Genomic DNA, 17,498 nt, shown 5'->3' on the forward strand with positions numbered 1-17,498 from the left:
AAAATACAAGAATCCAGCTGACGATAAACTTGAATGAAACTCAGCAAGTTTGTTTTGCTCCATACAATTTTTTTTTTCTCGGTACGACAGGAGAACGCTGTCACAGTCCAGACTTTACAGGACAGCAGCTACAATTAGGACCATACCTTCATGGAGCTTTCTTGAGTGCATGTTGTGTTCAGGTAGTCATTACGGGGCCCGGCTGTGTGTTACTGCCTTTAAAACTGTCAGAAGCGGCAGCAGCAGCAGCGCCAGTCTCCTTGAGGCGACTGCTGTGTGCCGGAGCTGCTGAAAAGTTATTGAAAAGAAGACTGCAGTCCTTGTAGCCCATGGCTGCAGCTCATTCTGAGAGTACAACATTTCAGCTTCAGCAGAGAAAATACAACGGCTCATCATTCATTTTTACTTGAATAAAGATGGTCTGCATTGTAAAAATATGTTAATTTATCAATCGAAGACTGAATGTATTGTTGCATGTTTGTCATTATCAGCTGCTAAATTAAGAAATAGACCTTCAGGGACAAATACTTCATCCTGCTGCTGCACCAATGTAGCCTACATACTGTCAACTTCTTTATTTTTGTGCATGAATGTGTGTTTGAGATTTTATTGTGGGGACCAACACGGTCACATTATTGGGACTGACTCAATCTGGTGACAAATACTGGGATTAACATCTGTTTTAAGGAGAACATTTGGTTTTAATTAAGGTAAGCAGTTATTTTTTAGCTTCCAGAAAATCAATGTGAGTCAATACAATATACTCACAACTAACAAAAACTACTGAGTGTGTGCGGTATGGGGCGAGGTGGACAGACAGAGAAGTTGCTGTCGGGTTCTTAGCAATGCTAGATTAAAAACTTTGGTCCGGACTGAAATATCTTTAAGTTTTAATTTATTTTATATATTTGTTTATGACCACATACTATAATGTAAATAACTGAAGAAGCTACTGTGTTTTATCATCCTTTGGTTTGTGGACTGCCGTTTTGAAGCCTTGAGTTTGACATTTTGGATCATTTTCTTGTTTTTTTGGATCCAAAAGGTACCATATTTGGGTGAGAGGGTGGAGCTATAGTAAAGTAGCAGAGTCGCAATTATGTGTAACTTTAAGCCTAAATAAACTGTAAACGGATGAGGTATAAAAAATAAATAAAAAAATCACCACTGTATAGTTGTCATGACTGTTAAAATTAGCTATGGAAACCAAAACTATGTTTTCTAAACAGGGTGTGAATTCCTGCTGTAAAGTCGGGCATTATTACATGGGGGTCTATGGGGATTTACTCTGTTTTGGAGCCAGCCTCAAGTGGCCGTTAGAGGGAACTGCAGTTTTTGGCACTTCTGCATTGGCTTTATTTTTCAGCCTCAGCGATTGCTGCTTGTCAAATATCTGCAAAACTAATGACATTCCCATTAACCACAATATTGGGTTTCTTTCAGACCTTATTTTCTGCAGTATTCCAAAATCCAATGGAAAAATCCCACAGGCTTTTTGATGAGGGAACCAGGGCGATGCTAACCACACTGGCCTTCAAATAAACATAATCTCTGGAGCACTCTATTAACTTTGGAATATTTCTCACTGATAATGTGGAAACACCATTAAAAATTGCAGCAAATAATTAAAAATCTAACAGAATTTGTCTGCATGGCTAAATAGCGGTATAGGATTTTTGTTATTTGGGTGTATTGTTTATCCAACAAACAAAAATACTGGTATAGGTAGCCTGCTGGTTAAGACTCATACAATAAAACTGGGGACCCTCATTGCATGCCCCTCTCTATTTCTGTATTTCTTGTCTGTATCTCCACTGGTCTACCAAATTATGGGCAAAAAACGCCATACTTAGCCTGAAAAAGTTGCATTAATGCATCTCCACTTCATTAGAGGTCTTGCAGTGTGATGCACTTTCATGCAAAACACATATTTTGGGTGATTATGTGTGAATGTAAAATATGCAGATGTAGCAACAATGAGCTATTTTTATTATGGTGCCACATAAAATGTTACAGGAGAAATGTGCCAGCTGGCTCAACGATGGGCTGCATATTAGTCACAACATCTGGGGACTGATGTGATGAAATGCTGCGTGCAGAGTCGACTCCCCATAACACGGTTTAACACTTTCAAATCTTTGTTGGATACATAATGATTGCAGCAGAACGGCGGTGGTGTTTTGCTGCTAACATTATGACATTTTTTTTTGCTTTTTTTCTCTGGATGTGACCTTGGTGTGTGGATGGTGAAACCTCTTCAGAGAGACGTTTTTCAAATCTTTTTTTTTATTTAGATCTTTATAAAAACTAAACAGATGGAGCATTATGAGTTTAGAGTTACAGAAAAATGTGTAAAACAACATTAAATAAGGTAACTCCAATGGAAACAGAGAATGTACAACAGAGAGAAATTCTTGCCCACTAACACAAATTCATCTACCCTCTACTCTATCAAACATCTATACATAAGACTCTTTTCTACAAACATACATACGTGAAGTGTTTAATACACAAGTTTCACTTAATCTTCTATGTTGCTCAGCCCTCTTTAGTTGTTCACTTTTTATAAAAACAGACCTAAATTAGGATACCTTCAGATTTTCTGTGAAAATCCAACATGTTCTTATCCCAAATCGTCAAATATTTCCGCTTTGTCAGTGGACCCACGCACATATATTATATATTACGCTCTAGATATCCTCCTGAGTCTGCTGTTGACATTCCAGGATGTTCTGCCAGGATGTCAACAAAAGCACATGGTTCGGTAAGGCAATAAAGGCACAGATGGTTATTGTTTAGGCTGCAATAGCACGTAGATAGGTTTGGAAAAAAACATCATGGTGTGGCTCTACATTCAGACACAAAGTGAACACTAACCCATGGTTTGTTGTATCCATCTGCCGCCCCTCACGCTCAACCGCCCCATAGGGACCTCCTTATATTACGTTGTTACCGGCAGCATTTCAGCCTGACACAGTCCAGCGGAGTATCATACAGCCACGACAGGTTCCACCCGGTCACGTTATCAACTAACACTGCCCGGCGGTGTATCATACCGCGACAAAAGGTGGCATTTGGTGTCGATGTCTTACGCAGAAATCACTGATATGCAGCGATATTTGATGACTTCAGAATGAGAACTGAACTGGAAAATCTGATTTAGAGCTGCAGCATTTTCTAAATGATTTTATAGCGATTAAGCCTGACGCCGTTGAGCGGGGTATTGTACCGCAGCAACAGTTACCGTCCGGCTGTGTTATCAACTGATGCTGCCCGTCAGTATATCACTTGGTGTGAAAAGTGTCTTTTGGTGTCGGTGTCTCAGGCCGAAATCACTGACAGAGCAGCGATATTTGACAACTTCGGAATGAGAACAGACTGGAAAATAAGACTGAAAAGCTGCAATATTTTCTAAATAATTTTCTAGTTTTATATGAACTTGATATTGTGGCGGTTTGTGGTCCATGATGTCCATATTGATTAAGGAGTAGGTGTTGATTCTGTTTTTTTCTGAAATCTACTTGTGCTGGCTTATGACACCCCTGAGGAAGTCCTCAAAGCGTGGGGCAGTGGCCTCTTTGGCGGGCTCATCAGCAGCCTCCTTCTCAGCAGCGGCGGGCTCATCGGCAACAGTGGCGGGCTCTGCGCGACGCAGGCGGCAGTTGTAGTCGTACTCAGGGTCACAGTCGGGGTTGGGCAGGATAATGCCATCCTTGTTGGGCCCCTGGGCCTGGAGGTTGGAGGGTGAAGCAAACTTGCCGCAGTTGGGGTCGTACGGGTGGCAGAAAGGTTTGGCTGGAGCCTTGATGTCGGCCTTGGCCGCAGACTTCACCGGGGTGCAGTCTTTGTCATAGTGCACATAGCAGTCGTAGCCTTCCTTGGTCTTGCCACGGACGCCAAGCTTGTAGCGGACCTGGTTAATTGATTGATTTGTGGTTTTGGTTCAAAACAGATTCAAAGCAGATCATGGATAAAAGTGAAAGCATTATGCAACACGCATTTTATTTAATCATTTAATAAACCAAATGAAAAGGAATAGACAACTAAAAGAACCATTCAACAAGCAAGATTACACTGTAAGTCAAACTATTCTATCCAAGTAGCACGACTTCAAATTCAGACCTGGTGCTCGGGGATCTGCGGGGCGGGCCTGCGAAGGGCAGCGGCGGCTGCCAGTATGCAGAATGGGTCGTAGCGAGGGTCGCAGGTCAGAGGAGCGGCGGGAGGAGCGGGCTGGTCCTTGAGGGGGTACTCCAGCACAGGTTTGGTGAGGCCGGACAGCTTGGTGGCGGTCAGGGGGTTGCAGCCGGCGTCAAATAGAGGGTTGCACTGTTGCTCTTTGGGGGCCTCCTCTGCAGCGAGGGGGGCAGCAACATTGGTGACACACAGAGGGTCAACTGCTGGGTCACAGGTGGGGTACAGCAGGTGATAGAAACCAGTGGGGGCTTTGTGGACCAGTGGTGGCATGCAGTAGGGGTCCTTAGGATCACATTTGAGGGCGGCATAGGATGGGGCTGGCCCGACGGCTGGTCGGTAACCGTAAGCTGCCCTCAGGTGATACTGCAGACACTCCACATCCTCAGGGTTGCAGATTCTCAGCAGTTCGGACCTCTGTGCAGCACTGAGGAAGGGCTCCAGGACGGGGGCGTAGTAGTAGAAGCCAGATGGGCTCTTCATGGGCATGGGCAGCATGGGGGTGAGGATGGGGGCCGGCACCTTGGCAGGAGCTGGAGCTGGCTCAGGCTCAGGCTCAGGGGCGGCGGCTTTGGGGACGAGGGGGTAGAGGCAGTAGGGGTCGAGGTAAGGGTTACACAGTCTGACAGCAGCAGACTTGATGGGGGCGGGCATCACCACGGCAGCCTTTGGTTTGCTGGTGGACTCGGAGATGCACTCTGGATCATCAGAGTCGGCACAAGCCTTGTAGATTTCACTGAGGTGCTTGAGGTAGTGGTTGAAGGTCGGGCCCTCCTCTGACCTGTGCTTGTTCTGCAGGTAGGCCATGTAGAGACGATCCAGATCCTCAACCTAGTTTTGGGTGGAAAAAAGGAACAAAATGAATAAATGTACTCTGATTCCATATGTACAGAGCCGAGGAGGTGCCATGCAGAGTAATAAACACACATAAATAGATGCTACATTTTACTAAATCGAGCGCTCGAGATGCTATTGCATGGCCTCGAGATCTAACCGTCCTCCTACTGCCAACACGGTGTGAAAAAAAGACTAAATTAACCGAAACGAGGGAACAAATTATATCCTAAGCCCATTACTTAACCAAAACAAGGGAATGAATTAACCAATCTCAAGGCCAAGCAATAGAAAAAAGGCCACATTGTTGTAAAACATGGCAAAGTAATAGCATCGTGAGTGGACAATTAAGTGAAACGTGGCCTTGATTTATTTATTTTTTCTCTCCATGGCACCCGTCAGGCTGCGTACATATGACTTACAGAGAGAAACTAAAACTAAAAATAATTTAAAACAGCGCCCTTGATAGATGAACATTTTCACACAAACCCATGAGGAACGTTCTTTTTCCACTCGGTGTCTTGTTTACTCATCCCTACAGCCCGACTCTGAAACCACAGAGCTCTCACCGGGACTAAGAACACATGCTGGAGCACGACTCGCATTCAAGAGTAACATAAAGAGTAATGGCATAATAACACTTTTATGTAATCAGGGCCAAAAGCTGTCTTTTGGGGCATAACATGTTGAGATCATCTATAATAAATAATAATAATTATTAGAGAAAAATTCTGCTTACAAGGAAAAACAAGCACTATTTCATAATCCTCAGAGCGAGAAACTGAATAATTCATGTGAAACAAACTCCACTCACTCCCTCCTGGTTGTGGCTGTCCATGAAGTACTTGTACCATCCCCAGAAGTCCGGCAGACGTTTGAACTGGGGCACAGCGAGGACGGGGACGTTCCTTCTGTTGCGAACCAGCGTCTTCAGGTTCTCCATAGCCTCGGCCTTCACATCATCAGACACTGCAGGCATTGAGGGGGAGGAGAGGGAGAGAGGGAGATAAACAAAGTGTGCTGAAGACAGAATTTACAAATGACGTAGTGAGATTAAACAGCCCTACACACAAGAGTCTATGTCAAAATATTGTCTGGACCAAATGTTTTATTCAATATTATAAAGTTATTTTTTATGTTTGTCTTGATAAACTAGCTAGCTTGCTGTGAGAGGACAACTCTCGAACCCGCAGTGTCTTTGGTGAAAGTGCTTTTGAAGTTTTGCTTCCTCATCTTTGCTACAGAGTCACTTTCAGCTAAAGTCTGTTTTAAACGTGGGAGATTTTAAAAAGACGATCAAGGATTTTTTGACCACTGAATGCACTTGTCTGGCTACTGAATGCTTCTAATTGTATCTGTTTGTTGGCTGGTGGTTTAAATAAGCCTTGTTTGTTGTTGTTTTTGTTTGTAAAAATCTTTATGCTGTTTGTTTTTAACTTTTTGTCTGTTGGTTCTTTCAGGGGAAATTCGCCATGCTCCTGTCTATGCAGGACCCTCTTGAAAAGTTTTTTTTTTTATCTCAATGGGACAATTTTTGGTTAAGTAAAGGTTCAATAAATAAAAAAAGAAATAAAAAGGCTGTGTTATTGTGACCCCTACCTGTAAGTTACTGTCCGAACAAAACAGTAAACTTTATTTATATAGCACTTTCTAAAACATGCAGTCACGAAGCGCTTCAGAAAAACACGTACACACACTCAAAATAAATGAGTGAATTAATTAGTGAATTGAGTTTCAATAAATTAAAATATGAAACATAGTACAATGTTGGACAAAGCAAAACAAACAAATAAAAACATAACACATGGGTTTAATATTGGAAGTTTTTCAGTGTATGTTTAAAACAGTCCAGGACTCAGCAAATCTGATGGACTGGGGAAGATTGTTCCAGAGGGTCGGAGCTAAAACAGCAAATGTGCTATTCCCTTTTGCAGTTAAAGCAGGGAATGGAAAAGAGGCCAAGATTTGAGGATCTGAGTGGCTAGTACAATAAGGAGCAAGGAGATCAGAAATGTAATAAAACAAAGAAAGTCCCCAATTTTTTTTGACCTAAGTGACTAAACAGCCAACGTGTCCCAGATGCCACGTCACAGGTCCTTACCTTCCTCCTCCTTGTGCTGCTCCACTGGAACGGCCCCCAGAAACTCTGTAAAACACAAACAGCAGCCACATTAGCAGCAGCAGGGACGTTTGCTGACGAGGAGCAGATGTTGAGTTTTCCCTCAACATCAGGGAAAACGCTGACCTGCTAATAAGCCCCTGGGTGAAACACGGCAGGTGCTGGGGCTCTGGCGCCCCGACTCAGGCAGCATCCTGCAGATTAAACACCCTGCCTCATGCACGCTCTGTTAGGCTTTAAGCCAGACTGGTGGAGTTTGTGTTACTACTGGGGGCCTCCCAAAAGTTAACTGTAAAACTACAAAGAGCGGGCCTCACACAAACCAATTACTGATACACTGTAAAAGTGGAAGGCAGGAGGGAGGAGACATGTCTGCGTACATCACAGGTGGAGTGTCTTCTGCTCCACCAGGGGTTTCCTTCAGATGTTTACGACTACAAGAAAACAGCCAAGTCAGCTGATTATCCTTCTAATTTATTAATATGGAAAATCTCCCAGAGGAGGAGGGATGCATGTCTTTTTATGACTCCAGAAAGGTTTACAGGCTGCCTTCCACATCAACATGTTATTTAGTATTAAAAAGATATACAGCTAATGGCGTCTCTTTGAATCTGTGCCACAGATTAATGTGCCAGTGCACAGAGACACAGACAGGATTTTAGAAATACTAAGGTCTTTTGCTTAAGTAAAAGAAACAGTACAGTAGTGTTTGGTAAGCCAGAGTCTTGTATTCAAAATCCTACTTACAAAAAACCAAAAAGTATTATTGTCAGAATGTATTTAAAGGAAAAATATGTGTTACGCAGACAAATGAGCCATGTAGTTATTATATTTTTGTGTATTTTTTAACTGATGCATTAATGTGAAAGTAGAATTTCACTTTATTTTTTACTTTAAAAGTAATGTGTTATATTCTATTAACTCATCATACATTTCCTACATTAAATCTCAATCAGCAGATCAACTTCTAGCTAATATGAAATGTATTAGTAACAAAACAGCTTTTTTATGTGGCACTTTTCTTAACAAACTTACTAAGAAAAAACAATAATAAAGCTAAAAAAAAAAACATGTACAAGGAACAAAACAGGATAAACAGTATAAAAAGTAAGAAGAACTACCATCAATTCAGACAAGCCCAAACAATAAAAGTTAGTTTTAAGACGAGTTTTTTAAAAAAGGCCACTGAGTTTTGTTGGTCTGTATGACTTAAAAAGTACAATATGTTCCTCTTTGACTCCTCTGGAAAAGACGTAACATCATATGGAAGTGCAAGGGGACTAAAAGTATCTCACAATACTTGAGTAAATGTACTTGGTTACATCACACCGCTGCCAAACACATATTTAACAAAAGCATCCCCCAAAGGGAGGAAAATTATTAAAAGGATTAGAAGGAAAATAAAACAGATTTATTTTACATAAAATCATGCTTTTGCAAAATGTGGAGTTCTTTTTTTCCCTCCACAGGCCTCTGAAAATCTTTAAAAATGAAACATATCTCAGGAGGAAAACATCACACTTAGGCTATTTAAGTGAAAGAATAACCTGACAACAGAAGCAGCCAGGGGCGTTTCTAGGATTTAAGGACATTAGGGGCTTAGCCCGGATGTCAGTAGGAGGGTCCGGGGGGATTCTTCCCATGGATTTTTTTTTTTTTTTATGAACGAGCTCTATTTTTATTCTTTTTGTAGTCTGGCGCCTTATTTCCATTAAAAACTAAACTAAAATATTAGTAATGCTCTTATCAAAAATGTATCGATGAGCTGGAAAAATAGTTCAGTGTATGTATTTATTTTAACAGGGGTGTGAATATAAATTTACTCAAGTACAAGTATGAACAGAATGATAGATTATTGGTGAGAGGCTGAAGTCTAAGACACACTGAAGAGGTTGGAAACCACTGGTATAAAAGGTCTAAAAGGTCTAAAAGGTGTTCAAAGTTGTCACACTACTACAAATATTATCATTGTGGAGACACTCTGAATGTAACAAACTTCATTGTGATTTTATGGTATTTTCTGCCTAAAAACAGTTAATTTTAAAGATATTTATTTTAAAATTTCAGAATTTAAAAAGCAGTATGGTAGTTAAATCCCCCAAATTTCCCTGAGTATCTTCAGTGGTTTGCATACATCCCTGCAAGTGCAGTCATGCACCGTTAAAATAAACCATTTGTTTTGTTATAACTTAAGGTAGTGTCTGGGCTGCCTTCAATTTTTGAGTTGAGTTGATATTGAAATTACCTAAAGTTGTCTTCTTAAATTCAGTCAACTTAAAATTTTAAGGTAGCCCAGAAACTAACTTAAGTTAACTAAGTTAAAACAAATGGTTTATTTTTACAGCGTAAATGTTCAGAGGAACAACTACTATTACATTAAAGTAAAAACCCATCTGTCTGCCAACTAAATCTTTGTGACAACGATTAGAAAACACCAAAGATACAGTCTGGATTAATCAAATTTGTAAATCAAGTCTCACCTGGTAGTAAAACAATAGCTAACAGGAATCCTGTGTGGATCAGGGAAAGCGATGGTCGTCCAACACGTGCCATTTTCTGTTTCATGTGCTTCCTGAGGTAAAAAGACAAAAAAATAAAAATAAAAAAATAAAAAAGTGATAAAACTGTAACAGAACTGTATCTGAGAATGCTTAATAAAGTATGAACTTCTGGCATTATACTGTACAATCACAATGCAGTAGATAATTTCCTGTGTCTTGTTTGAGTTTTTCAGCAAACTGTTAGATATGGAAATGAGACGACAATGCACTCTGAACAAAAGGGAGAGCTTTTATGTAAGTGGCTCATGCCAAGACAATGGAGAGGATTGGGGACATGCTGTAATAGAGCTTCTTCCAGGGATTATTGAGAAAAATAAGACTTTAGTTATGAATATCAGAGTATGAAAGAAAGCCACTGAAGTGAACAATCAAACAGCCAAAAGCTTCAAATGTTCCTCTGTCTGCTGAAGGAAAGCCACTGGGCTCAAAAAGAGATAGTCTTCTGCAGTTTCACCCTCATATATCTGAGGATTTACTCAATTTTCAGTCAAAGACAAGTAAGTTTGAGGCAGTTTTTGTGGCTCAGTGAACTGCAAATATTCACATCAGTCCTTACCTGCAAAGGTGCTGCAGCTCTGACCTCCTGTGATCACCTCTGGATCCAGCGGCTCTCTGGATCGAGCTTCTTGAGGGGGGCGGGGCGGCTTGCTGCGCTGTTGTTGTCTGAGCTGTCTAAACCCTCTACCTGTGCGACACACAGGCTGGGAAACATTTTAAAGGAGCCCCCTTGATCATTAAAAACAAAAAGGCATGTCATACGGCTCCGGCATGCTGGCAGGCGCTCCGGGATTGGCTCCTGTGCCGCCGTCCGTCCAACCAATAGGGGTCCTGTAATTAGGAGAGGAGAGCAGGTTTCGAGTGGAGACACATTAACAAAGTGCCATTTAGCACCAAGTTTCTTTCCTCAAAGGTTTGGAATTTGGGGTCAATGTGCGAGGTGACATTGTTTCTAAGCCACTAGTTGATTTTTGAGATTTGAAATTTACATAAAGGGCCCAGTGGGCCGAACTTAAAAACTGTAAGCTGTTAAATCCACACAGTTTGAGGCCTCTGTTACAGGAGGGCAGATTTATAAAGAGGTGCCAGAGGCTATCGCAGAGGTGGTGCTGATAAAACTTTCAGTGGAAACAGTAGAGCAGGAGGTAGTGCTGATGAAACACAAGAAAAAAAGAGACTAAAACTGAATCGAGTGCGCTGTAAAATCTGACAAGTTGATCATACTAAAAATAATCTTGAAAAGTTAATATAACTATTAATCTTAATTTATGTTTACTTTATATCTAGTAGTTAAATGTACTTGTATTTATTTTGCTGTATTTACTTAATTTTGTGAGGTTGTTGCGAATTCCTTATTTAGTGTAAACAACTTCAGTTAACTAAGTTATTCTGAGTTAACTTGAAAAAGACGAGTTTTCCAATGATGAAGTTAAAATATCTGTGAGTTCTGATTGAGATTGAACATGTTAGTAAAATACAAAAACGACTGACTAGTTTGCAAACAGAAGAACACAGATAGTTAACTTGGTTTACTGAAGTAACTGTACCCTGCTAAAACTAAGAAAGATTGATTTAATTAAACTTGTCATATTTAAGTTGCAACAACTTCAAGTAAAATAGTTTAATTTCAATCAAACTTAACAATTAAAGATTAGATATAAAGCCTATAGTACATTTTTCCCACTACCTCTCCAAATCTAAACTATTAAATCCTCTACATTTTGCTTTTGTACTTCTTCTTTCGGTATTTTGTATTCTATATCTTGTATTTGTTTTCTTTTTGCAACTCACTTGAACCATCTTTGAATACTTACAAAAGAGCCATAAAGGTCCTATTTATTACTATAATTAATATTATAAAGTAAACATAAATTAAGACTAATGTTTATATTTACTTAGGTTTTTTGGGGTTTTTTTTAGATTTTTTCAAGTAAAATCGACTTGTCATATTTTACAGTGTGGTAAATAATAAACAGTAAATAACATTAACCTCCTCTACTCAGTCAGATAAACCTGTTTTTATTCCAGAGCTTCATCGACTTGCCTGAGTCCAGACCTTTCAATCCACCCACTCCTCCAGGTCTGATATCAGGCAAGAAGTTAACTGTAAAGAATAAAAAATAAAAAAATAAACTATTTCTGAAATAACTCCTGTGTTGCATCAGTATATTGACAAATGTGTGAGCAATATTGTCCAGGATGACAGGTGACTCATCCCATTTCACTGGTGCCGCAATAATACATTCAAGCAGAAGTTGCACCAGCTTTTTTTGATTATGTTTCCAAACTTGATGCCAGTTTATGATGTTAGAAGTCGACAGGCATTTTCTCCTTCTTTGAATACAGTTACTCAGCTATTTTTTATCAGAGTTTCAAGGAGTTATCTAAGAAGTCAGCTGCAGTTGGAGAGAAAAAAGTAGTGTTTTTTTCATTTTTAAACTCTCATTAGCCAGAAAGTGTCGGTGAGAAAACCAGCATTCTTTTTCCTCACTCTCAAAAAAAGTGTTTTTTTCTTGCACGTGCATGTTTTTATTTAACAACATGGAGGAAGCTGGAGTCATTAGGAGAGTCTGGCTACTAATGAAGCTGCTGCTGCTGCTGCTGTAGAAATGCATAGCCATTAGGACCAGCATGCCAACGCTACAGTTTGTTTGGTACAGGCTCCTTATGCTTGGATTGTGCCACGTAGCCTGTGCAGCCTCCAGCCTGTGTCAGTGGAATATATGAGTACTGGAATTTATGGAAACTAGAAAACATTAGTGGAAAAGAGTAAAACAACACAGCAGGGATTCCTTAAATGTATATCTTCCCTAAAACCATACACGTATACAATAAATCTTTCTCTACAATACAGGATCTTCCCCAGTCTCTTTCAGATGTATCACAGAGTTGTCCCAAGTGTTGAAATAATCTATAGACACCAAAATCATTTTTTTACCAGTCGTTAAACATGTTTATGTACAGTTGGGCTTTTTAACATGGGGGTCTATGAGCCCCTTAAATTGACAGTCTTTGACCATACCTCAGGTGACTGCAGAAGCACCTCTGTGATATACGTACCTTGGTTGGAAAACAATGAAGTATGCTGGTAGGTTATATATTTATGTAGCCTTTTTATAGGTAAAAGAGAATATCATATCTCCATTCCCATTGTCTATTTAATTGAAAACAACTAATGTATTGGCTAATTATTCTGCCTATTATTCTCTCCTCAGTTCCTAAATGCTGGTTTTCTACTGTCGTACAGTTTGTCGCCTGCAACTGTACCTCTTGCATGACTGATGATGCCTCAGCCTTGGCTATGATCCCTGCAATTTACACATTTCAAAATAACTGGGGCTGTCACAAAAGGAGACAAATGGTTGTCTTCTTAAGCTTAAAGCAAAACAGCCAGCGGGAGGGATGCCTGTCTCTCTCTGTGCATGGAAAATTCACAATTTTAAAAGATTTTAGGCTAAAGAACCCATGAAGCGTCTCATGCTACTTGTGAAAGAAAAGCTCATTAAAACAGACCCTTATAAAAATGACAATAACTGTCAAATGCTTTTATGTTAGCACTTAAAATGTGTATCGGGTTACATGTCACAAATCAGCAAGGGATCATGTGATGTGTTGTCGACTTAGAAGTAGAAGAAATTATTTTGCTGCGACTTTTAAACATAATTTATTGGTATTTTCAATGCCAGAGGGATGACAAAATGATGCATGTTGTGACAGAAGCCCAGATGTTCAGTTTCATTTTCTGGCTAAAAGCTAGCAGTGCTTACATCCATTAAAGCCTTATGCGCATAGTTTCAAGATGTCAGACATTTCAGACTTTCCATTCATTGTCAATAGAGCAGTGTTTTAATGTAATCACAGACTTCAGTCAATCAATCAATCAATTTTATATCACGTAGCCTAAGAGAGGGAGAAACTTCCACACACTGTCCTTCTTACTGCTGACAAACTTATAAATGAATAAAAAGACATTTCAGTCTAACGGACCTTCATCGGATGGCAGCATAAGAGCACAGAGACTGCCTTAATTTTTTAATCATCCAATCAGAGGACTCTTGAGACTGCTGATCACCTAAAACTGCTTTGCATCATCAGTCACAAATAGAGTTAAAAAAAATCAAAATAAATCACAATAAACTTTAAATAAAGCTACATGTAACCACATACCGCATAGGTCAAAAAATAAGTATCATCCTATATCATCCTGCAATAAATACCTGAAAGTTTAAAATAAAATGGTCACAAGACATAAAAATCTGAATAAAGTGAGCAAACAGAATGAATGCCAAACACAGCAGTCGGCATCCATGCAGTCCAAACAACAAAAACCTAAAATCCTACTCCAGGCTAGAGAACAATAAAGTGACCTAAAATTATGTTGAAAAACTCCAACAGCATAGCCTAAAATCAAATAACGTAGCCTCCATTTCCAGTGAAATGTAATTTGGCCATTTCCCTCAATTTGTGCATTAAAATTAGTTTAATGCAGTTGGTGTAATTTTTACTGCCTCTAGCTGAGTTGAAGTATTCATTTAAATGGGGGACACGCTAACAATAATGATGACCTTCTTACACACTTTTCGGACATGGAGGAACCTAAGCATTTATTTGGAGTCGTGTTTCGATTTCAAACACTTTGGTTATCATCACCTCCTGGGTTGGTTATTTACCTTACTAGATGCTTGACTACACTAACTAGTTAGCTAGTTGCTTTGACTTTTGGTGTGGCAGTACATGCAGTTATTTTCCTGAAATGGCCATCTACAGGGGTTGATATAATCAGCTTATGGCTTTGAGTAAATCATTATGTTTGCATGATGTTAGAAAAAGTTGCAATAAGTCGCAGTAAGTCGAAATTCTCAAATCCTGACACCTAAATAATGCGATTGGGGATCATTTTACTTTTTCATGCATACGTCAATCGCACCTTAACTTGCCTAGGCCTTCTGCACATGCACCATAGGCCCAGCACAAGGCTTTGTCAAACAGCACACATTCATAGAAGAAAGCCGGGAACTGAAATCTGCAGTGCAAAAAGTTATTCATGTTTTTACCGTTTGACATGCAACCTGTTAACCGCTGCTAACTAGTTTCATATGTGACGTAATAGGTCAACAAGGAAATGGTCCAACAGCAACTAGCTGAAAGGTGCAATATCTTATTGTCTTATTGACTGTCAGGATGTTAAATGTTTCCTTGTTGAATGTCATTTTTGTTGACTTATTATTTGTAGCCCCTCTACTTTATGGCAAGTGCTAATTAGCAAATGTTAGCATGCTAGCATGCTAACATGAAGAAAATGGTAAACATTTTGTCGTGTTTTCATTCATTCATGGGCACGCTGGCAAGAAAAGTTAGCATTTAGCTCAAAGCACCACTCTGCTTAAACACAACTTCACAAATCTAGCATGGCTGTCCTGTTAAAGTAATTAATTATATAAATTATAACCTAATCCTGTCTAATCTCTACATTGTCCTGCACACCCAGAATTTGGGATTTTTGATAAATAATCAGCTTAGACCTTTCCACAATTGGTATTTCATTCTGCAGAGAGCATTATTTCTGCTCCTTTACAGTTTGTAAGTTACATTGAGCCGTATCTGCACTGGCCAATCGGGACGTCTTAAAGCTTTTTTAATAAACTCGATTATTTCCTGCTATTACAGACACTTTTGTTAATTGGCTCCGATCCTTGAGCCTGGTTCATTTTGCAAATCCCAATCAGATAGTGTGTGTACCGCTGGTAAGTGCACAATCAAGACTTTTTGGATGTAATTAATACCATTGTCTTGAACATAACTGTTGGAAATTTCGATGCTGACAGCACAGTTCTCTGTTTTGCTGATTCTGTACAGCGAGCTGTTAAAATCCTGCAGTTTGCATTTTGTGCTCTTCAGAAGCCTCTTATCAGTCTCCAACTTGTGCTGAATAGTAATAAAACCCCAATATGCTGTTGCCCAAAACTAGAAATATTATTGACCTTCAGATCAGCATTCTCATTTGAGCTGATCCTGAGGCAGTCTCTCATTATACAGCTCTTGGGTTTCAGAAACAGTCAAATCTTTATGATGTCTTACTGACAAACTGAGAATGAAAAATACCTTATGCTGCAATGCAGGCGGGTCTCTCACATGGTCTGTACACAACTTTTATGAAGCTCTCTTTTATATTGACAGTGGTGATGTACTCTATATGTTGAAAGCTGCAGCAGTGCTCTTGTTTTATTGCAAACACTGGCCTGGCTCTCTCATGTTCGTGGTAAGTGCTGGTTTCTGTTTATAAAGCTCTTTTTCTAAAGTTAATAATTTTGTTTATTGGCTGCAGTGTTGAAGCTAAACACATTCGCTCTGAGAGACAGATCCTTGAGGTTCCTCTGCATTTTATATACCTGGAATAAACTGCATTACATCTTTTTGAGATTTAAAGTGATAATTCAGGATTTTTGAAGTGAGGCTGTGTGAGAAACTCATGTATAGTCAGCATATTAAATACAGTAGCTGGCGGTCGGTGCACTCCCACAGCTCAGCATATGCTGTACAGAGGGGTTGATATCAAAATGTATTTTAGCCATAAAAGGTCTACCTAAAAAATGCAATATCAGTCTTAGTGGGCGATGTATTGAGTGTTTTCAGCATGAAGTTTAATTTCAGATCGCGTAACAGCCGCTTTCCGGCCCAAACAGCTAAACCAGCGGCGGTTGAGAAATAAAGAAAAAGTATGACAGTTTACATTTTATTTATGCTAAAAGTTACACATATTTAAGGGCAGGGTCACCTGAGTGACGTACTGTCTGCAAGGCGTCACTACAGTCTGTGCGTCAGACCTGGCCCTCACTCCTCCACAGCTCCACCCAAGTATGGTCAATTCTGGCAAAAAAAAAAAACAATAACGAGATGGCGATGGCCAAAACGGCGAACTCGAGGCTTCAAAATGTCAGTTCATAAATTAATGGGTGATGTCATGGTAGCTACATCAATTATTTTACAGTCTGTTTGCACTACCCAAAGAATTGTTTCTAATGCAGAGGTAAGAAGCAAATACTCACTTTTGAGAAACAAAGTAATATTTTCTACTTTATGTGACAAAAGTGTGCATAAGATTTAGGGGCATCTATTGGCAGAAATGGAATATTCATAGTTATGTTTTCATTATTTTACAATCATCTGAAAATAATAACTGTGTGTTTTTGTTACCTTGGAATGAGCCGTTTAAATCTGCATTAAGAGCAGGTCCTCGTCCACAGAGTCCACCGTGCGCTGGCTCTCAACAGGGCCAATCACGTTTTTGTGTCAGTCAACGTCGTTCTCCTACATGCTTGGAAAACAAGAGAAATTTCAGTTTTGCAACTTCACCACTTGATGCCACTAAATCCTACACGCGGACCTTTAAGAGCAAAACAAAGTTCAACATTTAAAATTCAAACTCAATCTGGTATTAAACACCATATGATATCATTAAATGCCCCAAATAAGCTTCTAGAGGGACCTTAAGGTGAGAGGCAAAAAATTGAAAGAAACTAATTTTCAGTTCAATAAACTGTGTTCTAGTGTTGTGAATTAGGAAAAACACTCATGACTCATTTGATTAGTTTCTTTTTAGATTAGCTTGAAATCATTTAGTGCTTTTACATGCACAGAAGTATTCCACCTTTCGTATTCAGAGACATTTATGTGAAAAATGAGTAAACTAGCCTAAACACCTATTACATGTAAACACATGTAATAGGTGTCAGCAGATGTTACTGAATTATCACTCTGTCCTTGTACATTTTCGAAATGTTTTATGCAACGAA

At 39.5% G+C, this 17,498-nt stretch overlaps 1 protein-coding gene across 2 annotated transcripts; it reads right to left on the minus strand.

The window, feature by feature from the left end:
- Positions 1-2,325: 2,325 nt before the first annotated feature.
- Positions 2,326-17,463, minus strand: and2 (actinodin2). Of its 2 annotated transcripts, XM_088085246.1 has the most exons (7): positions 16,900-17,463; positions 10,265-10,536; positions 9,628-9,719; positions 7,130-7,174; positions 5,843-5,997; positions 4,123-5,025; positions 2,326-3,913 (listed from the first exon to the last, which is right to left on the minus strand). In XM_088085246.1, exons 3-7 carry the CDS (start codon positions 9,710-9,712, stop codon positions 3,518-3,520), a joined length of 1,584 nt encoding a protein of 527 aa, XP_087941372.1. In that variant the 5' UTR covers positions 9,713-9,719; positions 10,265-10,536; positions 16,900-17,463; the 3' UTR covers positions 2,326-3,517. The 2 variants fall into 2 exon arrangements, with proteins under 2 accessions (XP_087941372.1, XP_087941373.1); XM_088085247.1 differs by lacking the exon at positions 16,900-17,463 and having other exon boundaries at positions 10,265-11,306.
- Positions 17,464-17,498: the final 35 nt, after the last annotated feature.

Source organism: Plectropomus leopardus, chromosome 12, assembly GCF_026936395.1.
Source record: "Plectropomus leopardus strain MGB_pleo_1.0 chromosome 12, ASM2693639v1, whole genome shotgun sequence".
NCBI lineage: Eukaryota > Metazoa > Chordata > Actinopteri > Perciformes > Serranidae > Plectropomus > Plectropomus leopardus.

Bases quoted from the DNA above. Each gene is read 5' to 3' on its own strand.
- and2 (XM_088085246.1), bottom strand. From the start codon at position 9,712: ATGAAACAGAAAATGGCACGTGTTGGACGACCATCGCTTTCCCTGATC. The intron at 7,175-9,627 runs GTGAGACTTGAT...TGTGTTTTACAG, and splicing joins AGCTATTGTTTTACTACCAG to AGTTTCTGGGGGCCGTTCCA. The intron at 3,914-4,122 runs GTCTGAATTTGA...TCAATTAACCAG, and splicing joins CGCAGATCCCCGAGCACCAG to GTCCGCTACAAGCTTGGCGT.